This window comes from Lycorma delicatula, chromosome 5 (assembly GCF_047948215.1).
Source record: "Lycorma delicatula isolate Av1 chromosome 5, ASM4794821v1, whole genome shotgun sequence".
Taxonomy (NCBI): domain Eukaryota; kingdom Metazoa; phylum Arthropoda; class Insecta; order Hemiptera; family Fulgoridae; genus Lycorma; species Lycorma delicatula.
In genome coordinates, this window is record NC_134459.1 from 145627847 (window position 1) to 145648950 (window position 21104).

The window sequence follows — 21104 nt, forward strand, 5'->3', positions numbered from 1 at the left end:
AAAAGGAATGAAAGAGGGGACCGACTTATAGAATTTTGCATGAAGTATAATTTAGTAATTGCCAACACCCAATTTAAAAATCATAATAGAAGAATATACACTTGGAAAAAGCCAGGCGATACTGGAAGGTATCAGATAGATTATATCATGGTTAAGCAAAGATTTAGAAATCAACTCGTTGACTGCAAAACTTACCCTGGAGCAGACATTGATAGCGACCATAATTTGGTGATAATGAAATGTAGATTGGGGTTTAAAAACCTGAAGAAAAGGTGTCAGATGAATCGGTGGAATTTAGAGAAGCTTGAGGAAGAGGAGGTAAAGAAGATTTTTGAGGAGGACATCGCAAGAGGTCTGAGTAAAAAAGATAAGGTAGAAAATGTAGAAGAAGAATGGGAAAATGTTAAAAAGGAAATTCTTAAATCAGCAGAAGCAAACTTAGGCGGAATAAAGAGAACCGGTAGAAAACCTTGGGTTTCAGACGATATATTGCAGCTGATGGATGAACGTAGAAAATATAAGAATGCTAGTGATGAAGAAAGTAAAAGGAACTATCGGAAATTAAGAAATGCTATAAACAGGAAGTGCAAACTGGTGAAAGAAGAGTGGATTAAAGAAAAGTGTTCAGAAGTGGAAAGAGAAATGAACATTGGTAAAATAGATGGAGCATACAGGAAAGTTAAGGAAAATTTTGGGGTACATAAATTAAAATCTAATAATGTGTTAAACAAAGATGGTACACCAATATATAATACGAAAGGTAAAGTCGATAGATGGGTGGAATATATTGAAGAGTTATATGGAGGAAATGAATTAGAAAATGGTGTTATAGAGGAAGAAGAGGAAGTTGAAGAGGATGAAATGGGAGAAGCAATACTGAGATCTGAATTTAAGAGAGCATTAAAAGATTTAAATGGCAGAAAGGCTCCTGGAATAGACGGAATACCTGTAGAATTACTGCGCAGTGCAGGTGAGGAAGCGATTGATAGATTATACAAACTGGTGTGTAATATTTATGAAAATGGGGAATTTCCATCAGACTTCAAAAAAAGTGTTATAGTTATGATACCAAAGAAAGCAGGGGCAGATAAATGTGAAGAATACAGAACAATTAGTTTAATTAGTCATGCATCAAAAATCTTAACTAGAATTTTATACAGAAGAATTGAGAGGAGAGTGGAAGAAGTGTTAGGAGAAGACCAATTTGGTTTCAGGAAAAGTATAGGGACAAGGGAAGCAATTTTAGGCCTCAGATTAATAGTAGAAGGAAGATTAAAGAAAAACAAACCAACATACTTGGCGTTTATAGACCTCTCTCTTTTTTCCTGTTTAGCCTCCGGTAACTACCGTTTAGATAATTCTTCAGAGGATGAATGAGGATGATATGTATGAGTGTAAATGAAGTGTAGTCTTGTACATTCTCAGTTCGACCATTCCTGAGATGTGTGGTTAATTGAAACCCAACCACCAAAGAACACCGGTAACCACGATCTAGTATTCAAATCCGTGTAAAAATAACTGGCTTTACTAGGACTTGAACGGCGTTTATAGACCTAGAAAAGGCTTTTGATAACGTAGACTGGAATAAAATGTTCAGTATTTTAAAAAAAAAAATTAGGGTTCAAATACAGAGATAGAAGAACAATTGCTAACATGTACAGGAACCAAACAGCAACAATAACAATTGAAGAACATAAGAAAGAAGCCCTAATAAGAAAGGGAGTCCGACAAGGATGTTCCCTATCTCCGTTACTTCTTAATCTTTACATGGAACTAGCAGTTAATGATGTTAAAGAACAATTTAGATTCGGAGTAACAGTACAAGGTGAAAAGATAAAGATGCTACGATTTGCTGATGATATAGTAATTCTAGCCGAGAGTAAAAAGGATTTAGAAGAAACAATGAACGGCATAGATGAAGTCCTACGCAAGAACTATCGCATGAAAATAAACAAGAACAAAACAAAAGTAATGAAATGTAGTAGAAATAACAAAGATGGACCGCTGAATGTGAAAATAGGAGGAGAAAAGATTATGGAGGTAGAAGAATTTTGTTATTTGGGAAGTAAAATTACTAAAGATGGACGAAGCAGGAGCGATATAAAATGCCGAATAGCACAAGCTAAACGAGCCTTCAGTAAGAAATATAATTTGTTTACATCAAAAATTAATTTAAATGTCAGGAAAAGATTTTTGAAAGTGTATGTTTGGAGTGTCGCTTTATATGGAAGTGAAACTTGGACAATCGGAGTATCTGAGAAGAAAAGATTAGAAGCTTTTGAAATGTGGTGCTATAGGAGAATGTTAAAAATCAGATGGGTGGATAAAGTGACAAATGAAGAGGTATTGCGGCAAATAGATGAAGAAAGAAGCATTTGGAAAAATATAGTTAAAAGAAGAGACAGACTTATAGGCCACATACTAAGGCATCCTGGAATAGTCACTTTAATATTGGAAGGACAGGTAGAAGGAAAAAATTGTGTAGGCAGGCCACATTTGGATGTATGTAAAACAAATTGTTGGGGATGTAGGATGTAGAGGGTATACTGAAATGAAACGACTAGCACTAGATAGGGAATCTTGGAGAGCTGCATCAAACCAGTCAAATGATTGAAGACAAAAAAAAAAAAAATATTAATATGATTGATACATCATTTGCCAAATGTAGCTATAAGATTTTATGTGTTGTCATCAGCCTAAAGTTCAGTTTGATCCCTCCAGTTCATCGACTGCTGCATAAGCTTTATGTATTATGTACTAGATCATGAGTTAATGGAGAATATTATTTCCATTTTCCATCAGAAGCATTACATTGTAAGCTGTTAGTTTATTCATTAGTTAGTTGCTCTCACTTCATTAGTTAAAATGTACTCAAGATAATTATTATTATCTTCACCATGTTTTTTAACCAAATAGGTTAAATTAACATCAGTCAACTAGATATAATAGAGAGATGTATAAAATTACTATTATATAAGTAGCTGAATTATTACTTTAAAATAGCTAAAATTAATAATAATAAAAAATAAAATTAATAATAAAATAACTAAATTAATATCATACTTAGGTAAATGACTTAAAAATTTTGTTGACTTATGTGTTAAGCTTTTATCCAAATTAAGCCTACATTTCTTTTAAAATACTGATTGTATCTAGATTATGAAAAAAATTCTTAAATTAATTTACAATCTTTTTTGAATAAACTGATTTTCTTATGTTTATTACTGCGTTTTTTCAGCAGTGATGCTCTGCTTCATTTGGGGCAAGTACCTTACTCAACAAAAACCCTGTATGCTCACACATAATGCACAATCACTCACAAGCAAGTAGTTAGAAGATGAATTGAGTAATAAAATGAAGGATATTTTATTATTATTTTTCTTAAAAATTGTTCTTTAAGAAGACCTTTTAGAGTTATTTCTGTAACTCATTTGTAAGTGTGGTTAGCAGTGACACTGTTAGGGACACCATTAATGACGCCTTAATTAATAACTTTGAATCTATTAATCATTAACAACTTTTAAAACATTTCCAGTTATTTTGAAAGGGAATTATTTAAAATTTCTAATTTTAGAGTATTATTTTGTTCACTGATAAGGATAAGAAATTGTGATGACACTAAAAAAATTATTAAATATAGAATGACTCAATCTTAAATTACTCATACTTTTTCTTCATAATTGCTGTGTGATAATTAACAATCTTATTATTTTGTCATTTAATAATAATAATAATAAAAAAAATAAATAAATAAAAAATAAAGAAAGAAAGAAGAAAGGTTGATTTTTAGTTGATTATTATATATTTTAGTTATTTTAGTTATTATTATTATTATTATTATTATTATATATTTAGTTGATTATTTGAGGTTGATTTTTAATTAACCATCACTTCTTTAGGTAGCATGTGAAATATTTCTTTATAAATTTTTATTTCATATAGTTAATGCTTCTTTTTTTTTTTAATGTAAAATATATTTTGTTTTTAATCAATGCTCATTTCAGAAGAAAATGAGTTTATTTTAAATTAAACAAGGTTTTTGTTTATCGATAAAAATTAAATAATTAAAACTTTGCAGTCAATTTAAATCAATATTTATAAAAATAATCATTTCAGTAAAACTATTAGAATATTCAATAAAAGAACTCAACAGACCTGTTGTTCAACTTCATTTGCTAGTTCCTGCCATTCTTTGGTATTGTGGTCTAAAAGTTCAGGCACCCATTTAGCACCACCGACTAACTTTATTGTAGCGGCTAAGTTACAATCCTCAGAACATATACCAGGTGTTGTTGATCTTGGTGTTGTTGTAGTTGTAGTAGTAGTTGTAGTTGTGGTCGATGTTGGACTTTCTATTGTTGTAGTTGTTCCAGCAGCCGCCTTTGCCTGTGCTATTAATTTCTCTATCGATATTGGAGTTGTAGATGGAGTTGGCCAACCAGTAAACTCTGTTGTAGCACTACAGTAAAAATTAAAATGAAATAATACAACACAATTAATTACTGCAAAATCAATTATAATATTTAAAATGTAGTAGACATAAATAAAAGATAAATCAAATCTATGAAAAATAATTTAAAACCAGGGATTTTTCTAAAAAAAAGTTAAAATCAACAAATTGGAAAACAAGAAAGCAATAAAAATCTAGATGTAACATTTCAATTGCTTAAAAATGATCATAATTATCTAGAAAATAATTACGTATATAACTAAAGTAAATTATATAAAATAATAAATAAATAAAAAAATAGTAATAAAGGGATAAAAGATTAGAAAAAAAACATTACAAAATTGGTATTTTTTATTAGCATTTTTAGAATAAAAAAATAAAAACAACAAAAACAACTATTAACCAAAAAGGTATCATTTTAAGAAATCACAATTGAATGTTAGATCTTAAAAACATGGCCCATGACTCATTTTTGACTTTTGACTTATTATGAATGTATAAATGACAAAACATTTGAAATTTCTTAATAAATATTTTCTAGTGTGAGAACACTTCTTAAATATAAAACTCATATGATTCCATGTTGTGTGATTTAGAATGTTAATTTGATGAAAATGCATGTGTGCAGTTAAATGCATTAGTTACAGAAAAATAATTTAACATTTTAAATATTTTAACACTTACTTGGTAAGATGTTATTAACAACTTAGTTCCTGTCATTCTCAAAATTTAAATGAATATTTTGAGGTTTACCATATTAAATCTTTTTTAACTCCATAATTTTGGGTACTGCACACTTTCATATACTATTTTTATGCAAGTATTTTTTTTTCGAATAAATTTAACATGGTTCTTCTATAGGTTAGATAATTTTTTCTCTCTAATACAGAAGTGTGCAAATTAATCCAAATACAAGGATTTTTTTTTTGTTAATTTCTATGTAGTGGCTACACTGATTAATCACACCCATTATTTAAGCTATCTGTGTAATTTGAGGTTATTGTTCTTGGGCTACTTAGTAGTTTTCATGTTATAAATAGTATTTTGTGAAAGTTTATCATTTTTTGTTACAAAATTATTATTTTGTATTTTTTGTTCTGTATGTCTTAAATATATATAATAATAGACATAATTCCAAGAAAGCATTTGAAAATTGTTTCTCTTTCTGAGCACAGCAGTATGATACAATGACAAATAACTTCTGAGTGTGGTATAGAGTAAGTAGCAATGAATGATATTTTAAAACAATTTAAAGAAGCTGGTTTCTTTTCACCTCAAAAGAAAGAAAGACAAATATGGCTGTAAAAGAAAATCTGTTCTAGCACAAAATCGGTTATTGGTGAGAAAGAGTAAACTTCATCTAAAATTAGCTGTTGTGGATTTAAATCGAGAATTAGGAGCCAAAGGAACAGATTTACAAGTGACAACTTTTAGATACTGATTTCTTGCAGCTGGATGGAAAGCTTATCAGCCAACTAGAATGCAGCTTTTAACACCAACAATGTGCTAAAAAACGCTAAGTAGACCAACAAAGACTGAAAAAATGTTATGTTTTCTGATGAGGCACATTTTTATGTCCAGGGGTTACAATGTCATTCATTAGAAAAACAATTAGAAAAGAAAATAGATCACCAACTCATATCCAACAGTCAGTTAAACATCCCCAGAGAAACATGTTTTGGGGTTGTTTCACGTTTGAAGGAAGTTCATTACTTCCAGTTGATAGAATGTTAAAAAGTGATGGCTATATCAAGATTCTGAGGGAAAGGGTTGTGACACAACTTTAAAACAAATTCCCACAAGTCAATGCAGTGTTCTAACAAGATTTGGTGCCAAGCCATACTGCCAAAATACAGGAAAAATTAAACATTTTTTTTTAAACCGCTTCTGTGACTAGGCAACTCCCTAGACTTAAATTCAATTGGAAATCTTTGGGCAATAGTCAAAAAAAAATTTTCAAAAATGAATAGTATCACAAAAATTTACCTCATTAAAGCAATAATATTGATATGGCTTCATGATAAAGAAGTCAAAAAGAAAGTGTAGTACTTGTACACCCGTTCAGTGAAAGCTAAATAATGAACGTGGAGTGAGTAAGGATAAAGGAGAACATATCAATTACTATGTAGTCACAAATTGTATGGAATGATTTTTTTCTAAATAAAGTTACTTTTTATTAAGTAAAATCTGTGTTCAGATTAATTTGCACACTACTGTGTATAATAAATGACACTAATATTTATATAATCTGTAAATAACTGTAATGAGAATAAAAACATATAATACATTTGAAGATAAATAACGTTTTACGGATAATATTTTAAATGTATTCGTTTTTAAAAATATTAAATAAAAAAATAATTTTTTATTCTTGTTATCAATAGATCATAATCAGGATTGATCTGAATATAGTTTCAAAGATAGTTTCAGATAGTGACTATTGGTAACCAAAATAAATCACTTCCTTCATAATATCATTAAATAAGAGGAACAAATAATTAAAACGATAAAAACGATACTTTGTCTGACTGTGATATTTGAGTATATCAACTTTTTTTCTGATACTTTGATCAGACTGTTACTTAGTGTGCTTGAAAACTAATAGAACTTGGCCGTTAAACATATACCTCTTACAATAAAAATTCAATGAACATTAACTTTAGGTATCTGTACCAGACTTAAACATCAAACCCTAAGATGTTACCTTAATACATCAGATATGCTGATCATAAAGATACCATTTATAAACTTGCTTAAAAAAAATATATATATAATTAAAATATTCATTTACTTACCGAGTAGGCCATCCTTTTTGTATTTTTGGTTGAACAGGTCCGATTCCACCAGCTGATTTTGTTCTTGAGGATGAATTTGGTGTTTTTCGTGGAGAGCCAGGTCGACTTGGAAATACAACTTTTAATCCAGATGTTGTTGTTTCAGGAGAATCTGTTGTAATAGTTGTATTATCACTTTGAGTTATATTATAACCAGGGGGTAAAAGAGATCCAACATCTTTTAACTTAACTTTGCTAAGGATTGAATCAAGCACAGCTGATTTGCTTTCGGTAGTTGTTTCTGCTCTTTCTTTATATCCTGGTGGTAATAAAGAAGATATGTTAGCAGCAGGTTTAAATTTACTACCTGATGAACTATTTGGTGCCTTATAGCCAGGTGGTAAAAGATTGGCAGGTACTTCAAACTTAATTTCAGGTATTTTACCACTTTTTTCATCTTCTTTCTTCTCTTTATTTTCACTTCCTTTCATCGGTTTGAATCCTGGTGGGAGTAAAGAACTTACATCATCAAACTTGATTTTACTTATAAGACTTTCAAGACTCTTTGGTTTTTCAGTTGTACTGCTTGACTGTTTAAATCCTGGAGGAAGTAGAGAGCTTGCATCTTCAAATTTTATCTTATTCTGGAATCCTCCAAGACCAGTTGACCGGCCGCTTCCTTCTCTTGAGGTGTTCTTTTTATTGCTTGGAGCCTCATCTGCTTGCATTTTTTCAGCTGAATCTGTTGTTGTTGATGCTGCTTTGGTGGTACTTGATTTTCTACTAGAAGTTCTTGGTTTAAAACCTGAAGGCAGAAGGCCACTTAAATCATCAAACTGAATATTTTCAATTAAAGAGGGTTTTTTGGTAGGTTTTGGTGTAGTACGACGAGCAGATGGACTAAATTTTCGGATGACTACAGGTGGAGGACCATCGGTTGGTCTTGCAGTGGTGGTAGTGGTAGTAGTACTAGTAGTAGTTGTTGAGGTTGTAGTAGAAGTTATATTTTCTGAGGCCATTTCAGGTAAAAGTTCAAGTTTATTCCCACTTGGTCTAAATCCTCCTGTCAATATTCCACTTGAAAGTTCAGACTGTACTCTATCAAGTTTATCAATAATACTTTCTGTTGATACTAATGGTTTGGACGATGCAGCTGAATCAGAGGAACTAATGGACGGAGAAATTGTGACTGGAACATTTTCATTAGTTGCCGATTTAGAACCAGAGTCTTGTACATTACTTTTTACACTTTCTTCTATCTTAAGTTGGCTTTCCTTATCGGATTTCATGGTCGGATTGTTTTCTGCTTGCTTATTATCTTTTTCTAAAACAACTTTCTCATTATTATGTTTTGGAGACAAAGCTGTTGGATGTTCTTCTTGATTAACTGATCCAGATGGAAGAAATCTAGCACCTGATACACTTCGACTTGTATGAACACTAGCAACAATAACCCAACTTTCTGTTGGTTGTGGTGCATCTGGATCATTATCTGAATTAGTGCTTGGTGGTGCACTGACTTGATCACTTGTCATCGGTGAAGGAGGAGCTGTCATCACTTCTGATGTATTTTTAACACTCATAGTTGTTACCACATAACTAACATCATCATCTTTAGATATCGGTGGTACTGGAGTCGATGATACCTGTGGTTGAGATTTTGTTACTCTTGAACTAACAGATACTGTTATGGCACTCAGTTCATCAGATTTATCTTCTGGTTCACCGGGAAGATTAGGAGGTGAATCAGTACCGTCAATAGATACACTGTCAACAAATCCTTTAAAATTTTCATCAGCTACAAGCGCATGGTCTTGATGCATTGTTAATACATCAAAACTTGAATTACTTCCTACTTTCTTAATAACTTGTGGATTTAAATTTTTAGGAGGATTGGATGGCCTGATTTCTTTATATTCTTCAGAGTGATAGACTTCTTTTGATGGTAAAGGTTCTAGTTGTTCATTTTTTTCATGTTCCTCATGGTCTTCTTCTCCTTCTTCTATTTCTTCATAATGAAGAATTTCGGTAGAATTTTCAAGTGATTCATCTGCACCATCAGTATCTTCATGTTGTGTTGATGGTGTACTAGAGAAATGTTTTGTCAATCTGTTGTTTTGAGCATTTAATTGTGTGTTATTATCTGGTAATGTACCAAAGGTAGATATTCCATTATTATGGTTTTTCTTATTAAATGGTGGATGTCCATATTCCTTTACAGGCTCAGTGTCAATATCAGAAAGAGTAGAAGCTGAATTGAGGTTTTCAACATTATTTAATGAATGGACTTTATGTGGTCTCACTTCTCTTGAAGGATTAATGCGGTTTCTAAATAAATTCTGTTGATTTTCTGATGTAATTGTTGGATTAAAGTTTATATTAGGAGGTGAATATGTGGTTGGCTTGACTCTTGTATCAGGTCGTATTGTTTTATACCTGTTAGATGATCGAATTGTTGTTGGTCTAATATTTTCATTTATGTCTGAAATGTAGTCAACAGAAGCAGTAGGCCGATTACTTCTTATATCATTATAATTTATTTTCCCTCTGGAAGTAATATTTCCATTTGTTGAGGAAACTTTTGTTCTTCCATTATTTTGTATTTCATTTCTCCTCTTATCATATGGAGAAGTACGTAAGCTTGAAAACTCAGTAGTTGAAGAAATCGGTGTTTGAGGGGTGCTTTCTATTAACTGAAGATGTTGATCCACATATGAATTAATATCATCACCATTTTGTAAATTAGTAGAAACTGGTTTCTTCCGTCTTAGATCTGCTTGTGACTGTCTCCATTTTTGTTGTGGAGAAGGAGACTGAGCTGAAATCCCTTGAGGATGATATACATTGACATAGCTTTGAGTCGTTCTTCCATTTTCATCTTCAGAATTTTTTACACCAATAAAAGAGTTCTGTTCAGTTTGAAAGGCTGGTTTTTGCAAAGAAGGAGTATCTTGAAATCTGGAATTATGTTGCTGAGAGGTCAATGATGATGAAATATCAAATGGAAATCTCTGTGCCCCAGCTGACTGTGCTTGAAAGTGATGAAACGGTTGTGGTAAATGTTGATTTGTGCGAAACTGTGTGGGTGATGGTTCTCTAAAGGAATCATACTGTTGTGCACTGTTACTTCCTTGTGATGTTAATTGGTATGAAGGAGGTTGGACACCAAAATTTTCCTGTAATGTCTGGAACTGTTGATTGCCCTGACCAGTAGTTGACCCACTTCGGAACGGATTAAAAATACTGCTACTAACAGGATTGAAGAAACTTTGTGGAAATTGTGCTTGCTGACTTCTTTGTGGTTGTTGCTGATATGTTAAATAGTGTGGAGGTTGAGCAGTGTTTGTGAAGAAGTAATCTTGACCTGAAAAATTAAATACAATTATTACTGCATTACTTAAATTTTTAAGTGCTATTATGATAATAAAAAATGACTAAAAATTTACACAACTAGGACAATTTAACATAAATGCATGTGTGTTCGATATCATAACCATAACAGTCTTAGACGGCTCAACAAGTGCTTAGACCAGCACTTTATAAAAATGACACAACTATTTTCAAGAGGACAAGCATCCTGTGCCTGTTTACTAGGGAAAGTGAGGATAAAAAGATTTCCTACTGTTTTCTTCACTATAAGCATATAGTTACATAATCAGCATTCCAAGCCCACCAAAATGTTGGCAGTATTTAGTCCTATACATGAAACTCACATAAAGACTTACTGTATAATGAACATCATTATTAACAGACAAAGCAATTCTGACAAGTGCAACATTTTAAATGAAGTAGAGCCATACAGAAATTGGAACAGTGTTAAGGAACAAACAAATGTTTTCCTTTCTAATATTGTCTAAAATAATGTAAACAATGAATTGTATAATTTAACTCACTCACTCACAAACCTTAACTGTCATGGCAATTTGATGATTTTAAGTAAATTTAATAAGTGAAATATGATATCTTATGTAAAATGTTATCAAAACTTCTATGAAACAGATAGATTAAATGTTTGTATTTCTTCTTCTTCTTCTTTAGTGAAACTGTCTATTGACAGGTATCAAGAAACAACATGGTCAATGATGATGGTCTGTCCCAAACTTTTTCTTTTAAATTATAGTACCCTTGTCTCCCTTTCAAATCATTCAACATTCCTATACCCCTTCTTCTTCTTCTCCTCGTAACCACAATCCTTTCTTCAATAATTACTTTTTGAATACAGTTGCTCAGTACGTGGCCTATCCAATTAAATTTTCTTCTTTATTTTCTTAATCATATTCCTACTCTTTTTATATCTGTAAAGACCTTATCATTAGTTACTCTCTCTCTCGCCAGTTGGTACCTATCATTTTTCTCCATAGCCATATTTCAAAACTTTTCAGATGTCGATTTTCTCTTTTTTTTATTGCACATGTTTTTATATTATATAATACCACACTCCAAACAAAACACCTTGCAAATCTCTTTCTCAGATCAATACTTTTGTTGAAAGCAGATTTCTGCCCTCCCTGAAAGCCATTTTACCATTTTACCATTTGCAATTCTGTTTCTAATTTCCTCAGTCCAACTTCCATCAAACTTTATTGTGCTTGAAAGTATTTAAAACTACCAACTTTTTCCAGTTGTTTCTCGTTGAATTTTTTTTTTTGTTGCATCATATTCCCTTGATATTCTCATTACTTTGGATTTATCAGTGTTTATTCTCATTTCGTATTTTTCTTCTACTTTGCTTATTCTATCCATAATTTGCCTTTACGACAAAAAATATTGAGTTTTTAGTGTATAAAAGAGAAAGAGACTGGCAACAATTTTTCAATACAGCTATAAGTATTTGTACATTTAAAATCTCTACCCACCTCCCAATCAATTTCATCTCTTCTCTTTCCGTTTCTTAATCTACTCCTTTTTTATTATCTCTTCCCATGTTTGTTGGTTTACAGAATTACAGGAAAACAACTGATTGAGTATTTTCTTTACGAGAACAAAGCTGATGTTTAAATAATGTGTAACGTAAATTGCATATGTGTGAAGTGATCGGGCGCAATTCGTTGATTACAGTATCTTTTCATCCAGCACCAACTACTGTAACCTTTAGTTTAATTGTAATTTTTAATAAGCAATTATTTCTAAAAGAAGTGCAATATGTATAATATAAAAAAAATAAAAAAAAGAATAAATAAATAAATAAAGAAAGAAACAAATCTCTAAATGAATTTTTATTCAACATAAAACATCTGTAATTTAATTTAGATAAAAAGTGTTTTTGAAACCGTATGCATTTATAAAGACTAAACTATTCTTTAATATTATTAATCTAAATATAAAAGTTAGAAATAAGTAGCGATTCATTGATTTTAAACGTAGAAAAATGAACAAAGTTTGAATCGCGTTCAAAAGATTTATACACGTGTAAACGCACGTGTATTAGGGCCTCTTGATTATTTCTCAATAGCATCAGCGCTTCTGGCTTCTTCCAGTCTATGTCAGTTAATTGTATCACACTCTCTCTCACACTACTGCGTTCCTACCTTCTCTTTTTTTTCTTTTATTCAGTGTCTCGGAATTTTCATTAATTATTTCAGCACAGTCAACTTAACAACAAAACAGAATTTTTCCCATTCAAGAAGAGGGGAAAAAGAAGAATGCATATCTAGCTTTAAATTCTTATTAACAGTTTAACTGGTGTCGATCTAATTAATAAATTGATTAAAAAATAAATAAAAGGGATTTTACAGCTGGAAGAAAGTTTTAATTAATTTTTTTTTCATTAATTCACCATAAGCTTCGAAGCTTGTGCATGGGGATACGAACGGAAATTTTGTAGCGTATGAAAAATGCCATGCCTGACCGGGATTCGAACCCGTGACTTCCGGATAAAAGGCCGAGACTGTTACCTTTAATCATAAAGTGAAATATTTCTATTTGTTAAAATAATACTAGTTTACTTAAAATGAATACTATAGATAATAAATTATCGATTATTTGAAGACTACTAATATTAATTAAAGAAAATAAACATTCTAAAACTTGCTCAAATCCAGGTTAATTTATTTAATTCTTAACTATGCACTTATTAATTCCTTAGTTTTATGTTTAAATTTACTCTGTTACTCGTTCGTAATATTTAATTTTTCGTTTCAATTATTCTATTAACTTTTCACAAAAAAATAAAAATACTACTTAATAATTAAAAAAAATAAATAAATAAATAAAAATAAAATAATACTGTCATTTGTAGCAGGAGAATTTTAAACAGTTTAACAGAGCTAGTGTTATACACAATATCTCTTAGAAATTATAAAACATGGTTTTTTTTTTTATAGCGGAATAAAACCAGATGAAGTTTTCTGAATGGTAATGAATATAACCATCCACAAAATCACGATCAATATACGAGTACAATATTGTCGTACTACCGATGAACTTCAATGAAATGAAAATTTTCAGAATAAATGTACTTAATTTTTTTTACGGCATAAATAAAGAAAGATTTGTTATAAAATATAAATTTATCTACGTACTCAAAAGTTTTAACATTATTTTAACATGTTAAACAATAAATTTGGCGAACAATACGATTTTAAAATCATGACAATTTTTTGTCCTTTTAATATCTGGAAAAAAATCCGATAATCGGTTTCAATATCGTAGTCTTTTTTTACAGGTATTTTGGCTCTCAATAAAGAAAAGATTTTTTGGTACCAAAGTATGAGTTTTATCAAGACTTGTACGTTCATAGTTTCATAATTAATAAACAGTTAAGGAAAAAACGGTTATAAATGAAAATAAAAAAAATTCTGTTAAAATTATTCAGTATCTTGACCGTCTATTAGAAAAAAAACCTGATTTGGACACCACACAACTTCCTTGTTTACTTCTATTAACTTACATATACACAATTTTGCTGCACTTCATTTAAACTTATTTTATTTGAAAGTGAGATACGATCCTCCAGTTCTTTAATAAAAATGGACAGTTACATTATTGCTAAAATATTAGTTTTTTATTAACATCAAATATTTATACAATTATTAATTCAACAATCTTACCTGAAATATTAGGTTAGAGTAAAAGTTCCTTGATTACTCTTTAAATAAATTGTTTACCAAATAATCCAATAATAAAAACTGGCTATTCTACCCCGTAAGGTCAAAATTAATATTTGTAACCTGTATGCAGGAGTTCACTAAACGGAATAGTTTAATTATTAACTTTTATTTAAACGATACACCAGAAATCTTTTACTCTTGTACAAGTGAAAAAAACTTTTCAACTATCACTTTAAATTGAATATAATTCAAAAATGTATTTTATTTTTTTGTCAAATAATTGAATAAAATTATTATTTTTTTAATAAATATACAATTTTTATAAGAATTTGCTAAGAAAATCTAAAAATAATACGATTCTAAATTATAAATTAAAAATAATATTAAATAATCAGATATTTCACCAAATCTATTATATACACACATATGTAATGCCTATTAAATTACATTTACACATTTTTAAAAGTACATAATATTTTATTTCACTAATAATTTTTTTAACTTTTTTTATTATCATTGAATTATTATTTATTGTAAAACTTTTTTTACAATCATGGGTTAATAATTAATTAATAAATAAATTTAAATTAAAAAAAGAAAGGTTAAAGAAATAAATAAAAAAAGTTAAAAAAAAAACAAAAGGAGATAAAGTCTGATTCGAACCGATGTGCTTCCCTTTAAGATACAAATATTTCAATAATTAAAATTTTAATTTTAATTTCGATCGCAATAAAAAAGAGAGGTGCACAACTAGATGTTACAACAGTGCTAAATCCAAAATTTCAACATACTACGGCTAATTGTTTTTAGTTATGCGAGATACAAACGCACATACATATATACGTATAGACGTCACGCCGAAATTAGTCAAAATGGATTGTAAGGTGGTCAAAATGAATATTTCCTTTGAAATATGAAAACTGAAATGTTTCGAGATCAAAATACTTCCTTTACTTCGTACAAGGAAGTAATAAGTACAGTCGCTTCACATAATCTTACAAAAACTCAGTTTTTCTATCAAGTATTTTGTAAGATATAATTCTTCAAGCAAGCTTTTGGTTTCATGGTTCACATATTATGAAAAGTTCAATACGGAAGAAGTTTTTGAATGTACATGTTTTTGAATGCACTGGAAGGAGTTTTTATTTTAAACTGTCATGAGTTTATTGAAATTACGTGTTTGGTTTCATGTTTGTTTTTTTCTGTGTGTTTGGAAATCTTGTATCTCCAGAACAGTTATGATTTATCTCAGTTATGTGAAGATATTGGATATATGTCAATATGAAAAAAAAAACAAAATAGTCTGTAATTCCTAAAAGCTATAAACAACCAAAATTATTTGAAACGCATCGAGTGGGAATAAAAAAAAGTCATAAAAAGAGGTTTAAAAATAATATTTACATTGTACGGTTTCAAACCATGTTATTCAAGAAAAATAATTATAAATTATAACAAAAGATTATATAGTTAATTTTAAACTAATGAAATATTAACAGAAATAATTAGTAAGTGAAGTAATTAATAAGTTCGAAAAAAGTTTCGAACTTATCTGAAAAAAGTCAATAAATATGAATAATTGGGTCTTATGAAATAAATTTAAATCGAATCGCTGCAGATTCTTTAAAGAAAAACTTCAAAATTTGTAATAAAAAAAAGAAGAAAAATATTAAACATTATAAATTAGGCTAATAACAAAAGTTTGGTTATTAACATTAAATTAAAAAACAGTTTTTAATTTTCATTAATATGATGTCGAGTTCAAGTTACTATCAGTGATACCGGGTATTAGCCGATTAAATAAAATTAACTTCTAACTACCAAAATAATTTAGTATTTTCAAAGCTTCTAATTTTGTTTCGGGCAGCAGAAACCAGCCACGAGGAATAGATAGCATGATATATTCCTTTTGGAGCAACCTTGACCTTTGACCCCGCCAAAAATTAATAACCACGGTTTCATTTACCTTTCTTTCTTTTTCCTGTTTAGCCACCGGTAACTACCGTTTAGATAATTCTTCAGAGGATGAATGAGGATGATATGTATGAGTGTAAATGAAGTGTAGTCTTGTACATTCTCAGTTCGACCATTCCGAGATGTGTGGTTAATTGAAGCCCAACCACCAAAGAACACCGGTATCCACGATCTAGTATTCAAATCCGTGTAAAATTAACTGGCTTTACTAGGACTTGAACGCTGCAACTCTCGACTTCCAAATCAGCTGATTTGGGAAGACGCGTTAACCACTAGACCAACCCGGTGGGTTGATTTCATTTACCTAAGGTCATGTGAAGTCACAACTAACCTAGCCTAACCCATGACGTCACCTGTATGTCGTCAGCTACGAAACTACACTAATACGTCACTGGCACTGTAACAAAAGCGAAGGATCGAAACGACCCGCCAACGAATATAAGATATCTTTCATCAGCTGGAATTCCAGCCGATGCGACCACGTACATATTTACCGGCGGGGACTGGAGGAACAGTTTGTCACGGTATTGCACCATGCGCCGCGATAAAAGCAAAAGATCGAAAAGAAGCGTTTTACGGTGGGAGGTAACTAAATTGCGACGGAGTAGGTTGCCGCTATGTTTTACGCGTATTTAGTGAAAAATAATGCGTAAACACAGTTATGCAGTTATATACGAGTAATATCATCATAATCATAGCTAGGTTATCGCATAACGAATGAAGAAGGTCACGAAAAAATAAGTACGTAATGTACATCATATATTTTTTTTTCAATTCACTGTATTAATATTTCCAGTGAGTGGCTCGTATTTTATGTTCCGTTTATCACCACGCAGTACGCCTTAGTATTTTCAGGAATATTGCTGTCAGTTTGAATTCATACTTTCAAGTCTATCGTTCCAGATTTTAAAGATTCTTTTTGATGAGTGCAATCTATCACGAAAATCGGAACGTCCTTTAAGAATTCCGAAAAAGTATAGGCCGGCGGCGGACTTAGCCTACCGTAATAATATTCTTAAAAATCTTTAAACGCTTTGTACATCTTGCTAGCTTTGTACATCTTTAGCTTTAAAATCCTCCCTCTGAAAACGTTCCGAATTGAGAGCTGCTTTGATATTCCACAAATTGCAATGATCAAATTTGGTCACATCTTTTGTGGCGTCATCAACCCTTGTCGTTTGGAACGCCAGTATCATTCAGCGGCTTCTTCTCTTTTGATGTTGTTTAGATTGACCAAATAGTATTTTTATTCTGCGGCATGTTAGGACATATGAACAAATTCCAAGTGTAGAAACCTGTAGGCAACTTCTTATTCGATTTAATTATACTGTTCAATTCCATTGATTCTCTAAACGCCGGGCGCAGATGTCGTACGTCCCACGTGATGTGTCTTGTAGTCAGTTATGACAGTTTTTGGGTTCTTTAGCCATTATAGCGTTATTATTATCGCTCGCTTTTTTCAATATCAGTTTTTGTTTTACGCGCCCAATCACCCTCCTGAAAGTTTCTGCAAACGGCAACAGCATTCCTAGGGGCACATCAATATATATATATAAAATATAGAAGCATCCGTTTTCTTCTAGCGGAATAGTGTCATTATCGAATGCCCAACCTGCATTGCCTACCCCGTTCTTATCGCCAACTCGTAACGGAAGACATTATTTATAATGCTCGTTACCCCAAGACTGGTCACCCGAGTGACCTCTTTTCCGTTCAATTCGTATCGTATCTCGTCAAACATAAACGCGACCGCATTGTTTACTAAACACGCTTTTGTAGCCTTTTTATCCTTTACGACGCCTGCCGTATCCAATAACGATCCTCACGTGAAGAAAACTCTTGCACAGTAAAATGTACTCGTTCAACTCATCTAGTCGCTACTCTTGTAGGCGATATCAGTTCCGTTCGGTTTATGAACGTAATATTGTTTGTACTCCAGTGACTCATCACACGGGTGTGATTTTTCAATCGAAAGCGGTCCATAATGTTATTTATTTAAAGTTTGCTGCCGGATGGGTGTCACATATATTATTGCTCTAAATTATTTATAACCAACCGATTTGATTTTATAATCCCTGGACCGTAACGGGGCTACTCTATCTTTCATTAAAAGTCAACGTCTTCTTTTTGATTCCGGTCTCCATGTGAGCTTGTGGACATCGAATATCAACAACTTATACACTTTATATGTTTGAAAAATAAAGAAACAACAAAACGATATTCACGATCGCACTTTCCTCAATCCAGTTGCAAGCTTACGGGTTCGTCACGTAGATTCAATAGGCGATCGTTCTCGTCGGTCAGTTGTATTTTTCTTTTTCTGTTTACCTTCCGGAACCACCGTGTAAGGTATTACTTCAGAGGATGATTGAGGATGATATGTGTAAATGTTAATAAAGTTTAGTCTTGTACAGTCTCAGGTCAACCGTTTCTGAGATGTGTGGTTAGTTGAAACCCAACCATCAAAGAACACTGGTATCCATGATCTAGTATTCAAATCTGAATAAAAGTAGTTACTTTTATTCGGATTTTATAGTTGCTTTTATTAGGATTTGGACCTTAGAACTCTCGACTTCGAATTCAGTTGATTTGCGATGACGAGTTCACCACTAGACCAACCACAGTGGGTTAAAAAACATTTTTTGTTTGTTGAAAAAAAGTTTTCACCTAACACAAATAATTAATCCCAAAAAAACATTAAAAAAAAATATGAACTTAATCAATTAGAATATATTCATAAAATTTAAGAAAAAAATTAATCTTTTTAAAATGTAACCAAAGAGGAGGAACGAAAACATCGTTAAATTTGAGGAAACGCTCCTTTCTCAGCAAAACTGAAGCGAATATTGCCGTCTTCTACAAAACCAGAAAAGTCGTGAAACGTGTGTTTATCAACTAGTACTAATTATTACATATATTACATATTTACATATTATTACATATAGTAATAATTTGTTTTTATTTTTTACCTAAATATTCAAATTTTGATTATTCAAAAACTTGTATAACTTACAAAATTTGTAGCAAATTTATCCGGAAATCGATACACCTTTATGAGATATTATAAATATATCATAAATTTAAAAGATTCTCAAAAGTATTATTGGAAACTTAAGCAGTTCATCGTGTTGAGAAAGAAGATATTCTTGAGAAAAAAAAAATTATCAAGATATTGAGCTATCTTTTCTAATGTAGTACCTAATAGTCAATTTTCTTGGTAGTAAGTATACTTTTATGGCTTTTAGGTTCAACTGTGATTCCTGAAAAATCTTGTTAAAGTAGTTTAAGGTTATTATAGCACAAAAAAAAACCGATTTAAAATAAAACCACTTTAAGAAGAAGAAGAAAAAAATTGAAGTGCAGAAAGAAATGAAAAATATGACTTTTTTGAGAAATTTTTAATTGTTTTTTAAAGGTAATTTTATTTTACAATTTTTATTTTCATTCTAATTTAAAATATGAATTGCCAACAGAAAACTTTACCCGTGTAAAAAAATTGAATATAAAGACAAAAGACATAAATAAAGACAAAAGGCAAGAAAGCTGTCAACATAAAAAAAGAGAAGAGCGCAGAGTAACAACGAAAAGAATTCTTCATGCTGAGCATGAGCTAAAGCTCTCAGAAATGCGTATTATATTATAAAAATTAATGCTGAATATAAATATTAAAAATTAAAAAATACTACTGCAAAAAACCATTCCTGACAAACACAGCATTTTAATGTAGTATAATTATTAATATTGAGCGTGCGGGGGACAATTTTGTATATAGTAATTGTAAATAGTACAATTCTGTTTTCAAAATTTTTAATTTTATTATATATATATAGCCTATGACACTACCGGTAACGTAAGGATTACAACGCGGAATCATATATCTAAATCGGTTCAACTGTTGAGATGCTACGGTGAAACAAACATACATACATCCTAAATTCATTTACACTCCTTTTTGGGCAGTCGTGTAATAAGGTCAATTTCTGAGTATATCAGTTAATTTTTGTTCTGATTTGGTTCCATCGTGATTTTATATTATACTATCAAATAGTTTGAATTTCGAAAACCGGAAGATTGGTTGCGAAGATATAACAACATTTCCGAATAACCGTAACCTGCTTGATCGAAAGTACATCTGATGCATGCAGACGTCAGCCTTCAACCTACTAACAAATGCACTGTTTAAACTTTGAAAACTGGACGATTGTTAGCAAAGATATTACAAGAGCACCTCCCAAAACAGCGCCACAGATGCACCCCGACTGTTACCAGTTGATGATGATGATGGTTTAACGACCAGTATCTTAACATAGCTCCTACTTCTTACTAACAGCGTGATGCCATACACCATCGGCTTTCGTGTCGCTCACATGTCATATATTTGATAAAGTAGGTAGGCGTACCACGTCAACTACTAAAAATGTATATGACATCCATAATAAAATTTATTTCGTCTAGTCAGCAATTCGTTGCCACGCCTAGGTCGGTGAATGCCAGCAAGTACCAGTCCACCATTTTATAGCACTTGGAACCGTAATAATTGGTTGGTGGTCAGCCATACTCAGGGTTAGCTTCCCACAGCAATGCAGTAAGAGTCTTTCCCTTAAGCAAACTACTGATACCGGTTGAACAAAGTAAACGTATCTAGGAACGGTCCCACACGGTCCGACAATGCGACTCTCGCCACATTAACTCGCCGCTTGTGAGTAGCTAATTGACCTCTAAGTTCCAGGGTGGTCCGGTCTCTGGCCCCCTCAAGAGCAGGGCAGTCAAACATCAGGTGTTCTTTTGATTGGACCTCCCAGCAGACGCACAGCTCATCAGCTGCCAGGCGGAACCGAAATAGATATTGGTTTAAATTAA

The 21104-nt window shown here is 31.4% G+C and overlaps 1 protein-coding gene across 1 annotated transcript in view; it reads right to left on the reverse strand.

Annotated features, from left to right (window-relative positions):
* Positions 1-20592, reverse strand: part of LOC142325763 (uncharacterized) — a 33643-nt gene extending 13051 nt beyond the window's left edge. Inside the window, exons 1-3 of the mRNA XM_075367795.1 lie at positions 20511-20592; positions 7246-10588; positions 4156-4459 (exon numbers count right to left, since the gene is read on the reverse strand). Of these exons, the coding sequence (XP_075223910.1) occupies positions 4156-4459; positions 7246-10588; positions 20511-20592 (3729 nt within the window). The remainder of the gene's footprint in view (positions 1-4155; positions 4460-7245; positions 10589-20510) is intronic.
* Between the last annotated feature and the right edge of the window lie 512 nt (positions 20593-21104).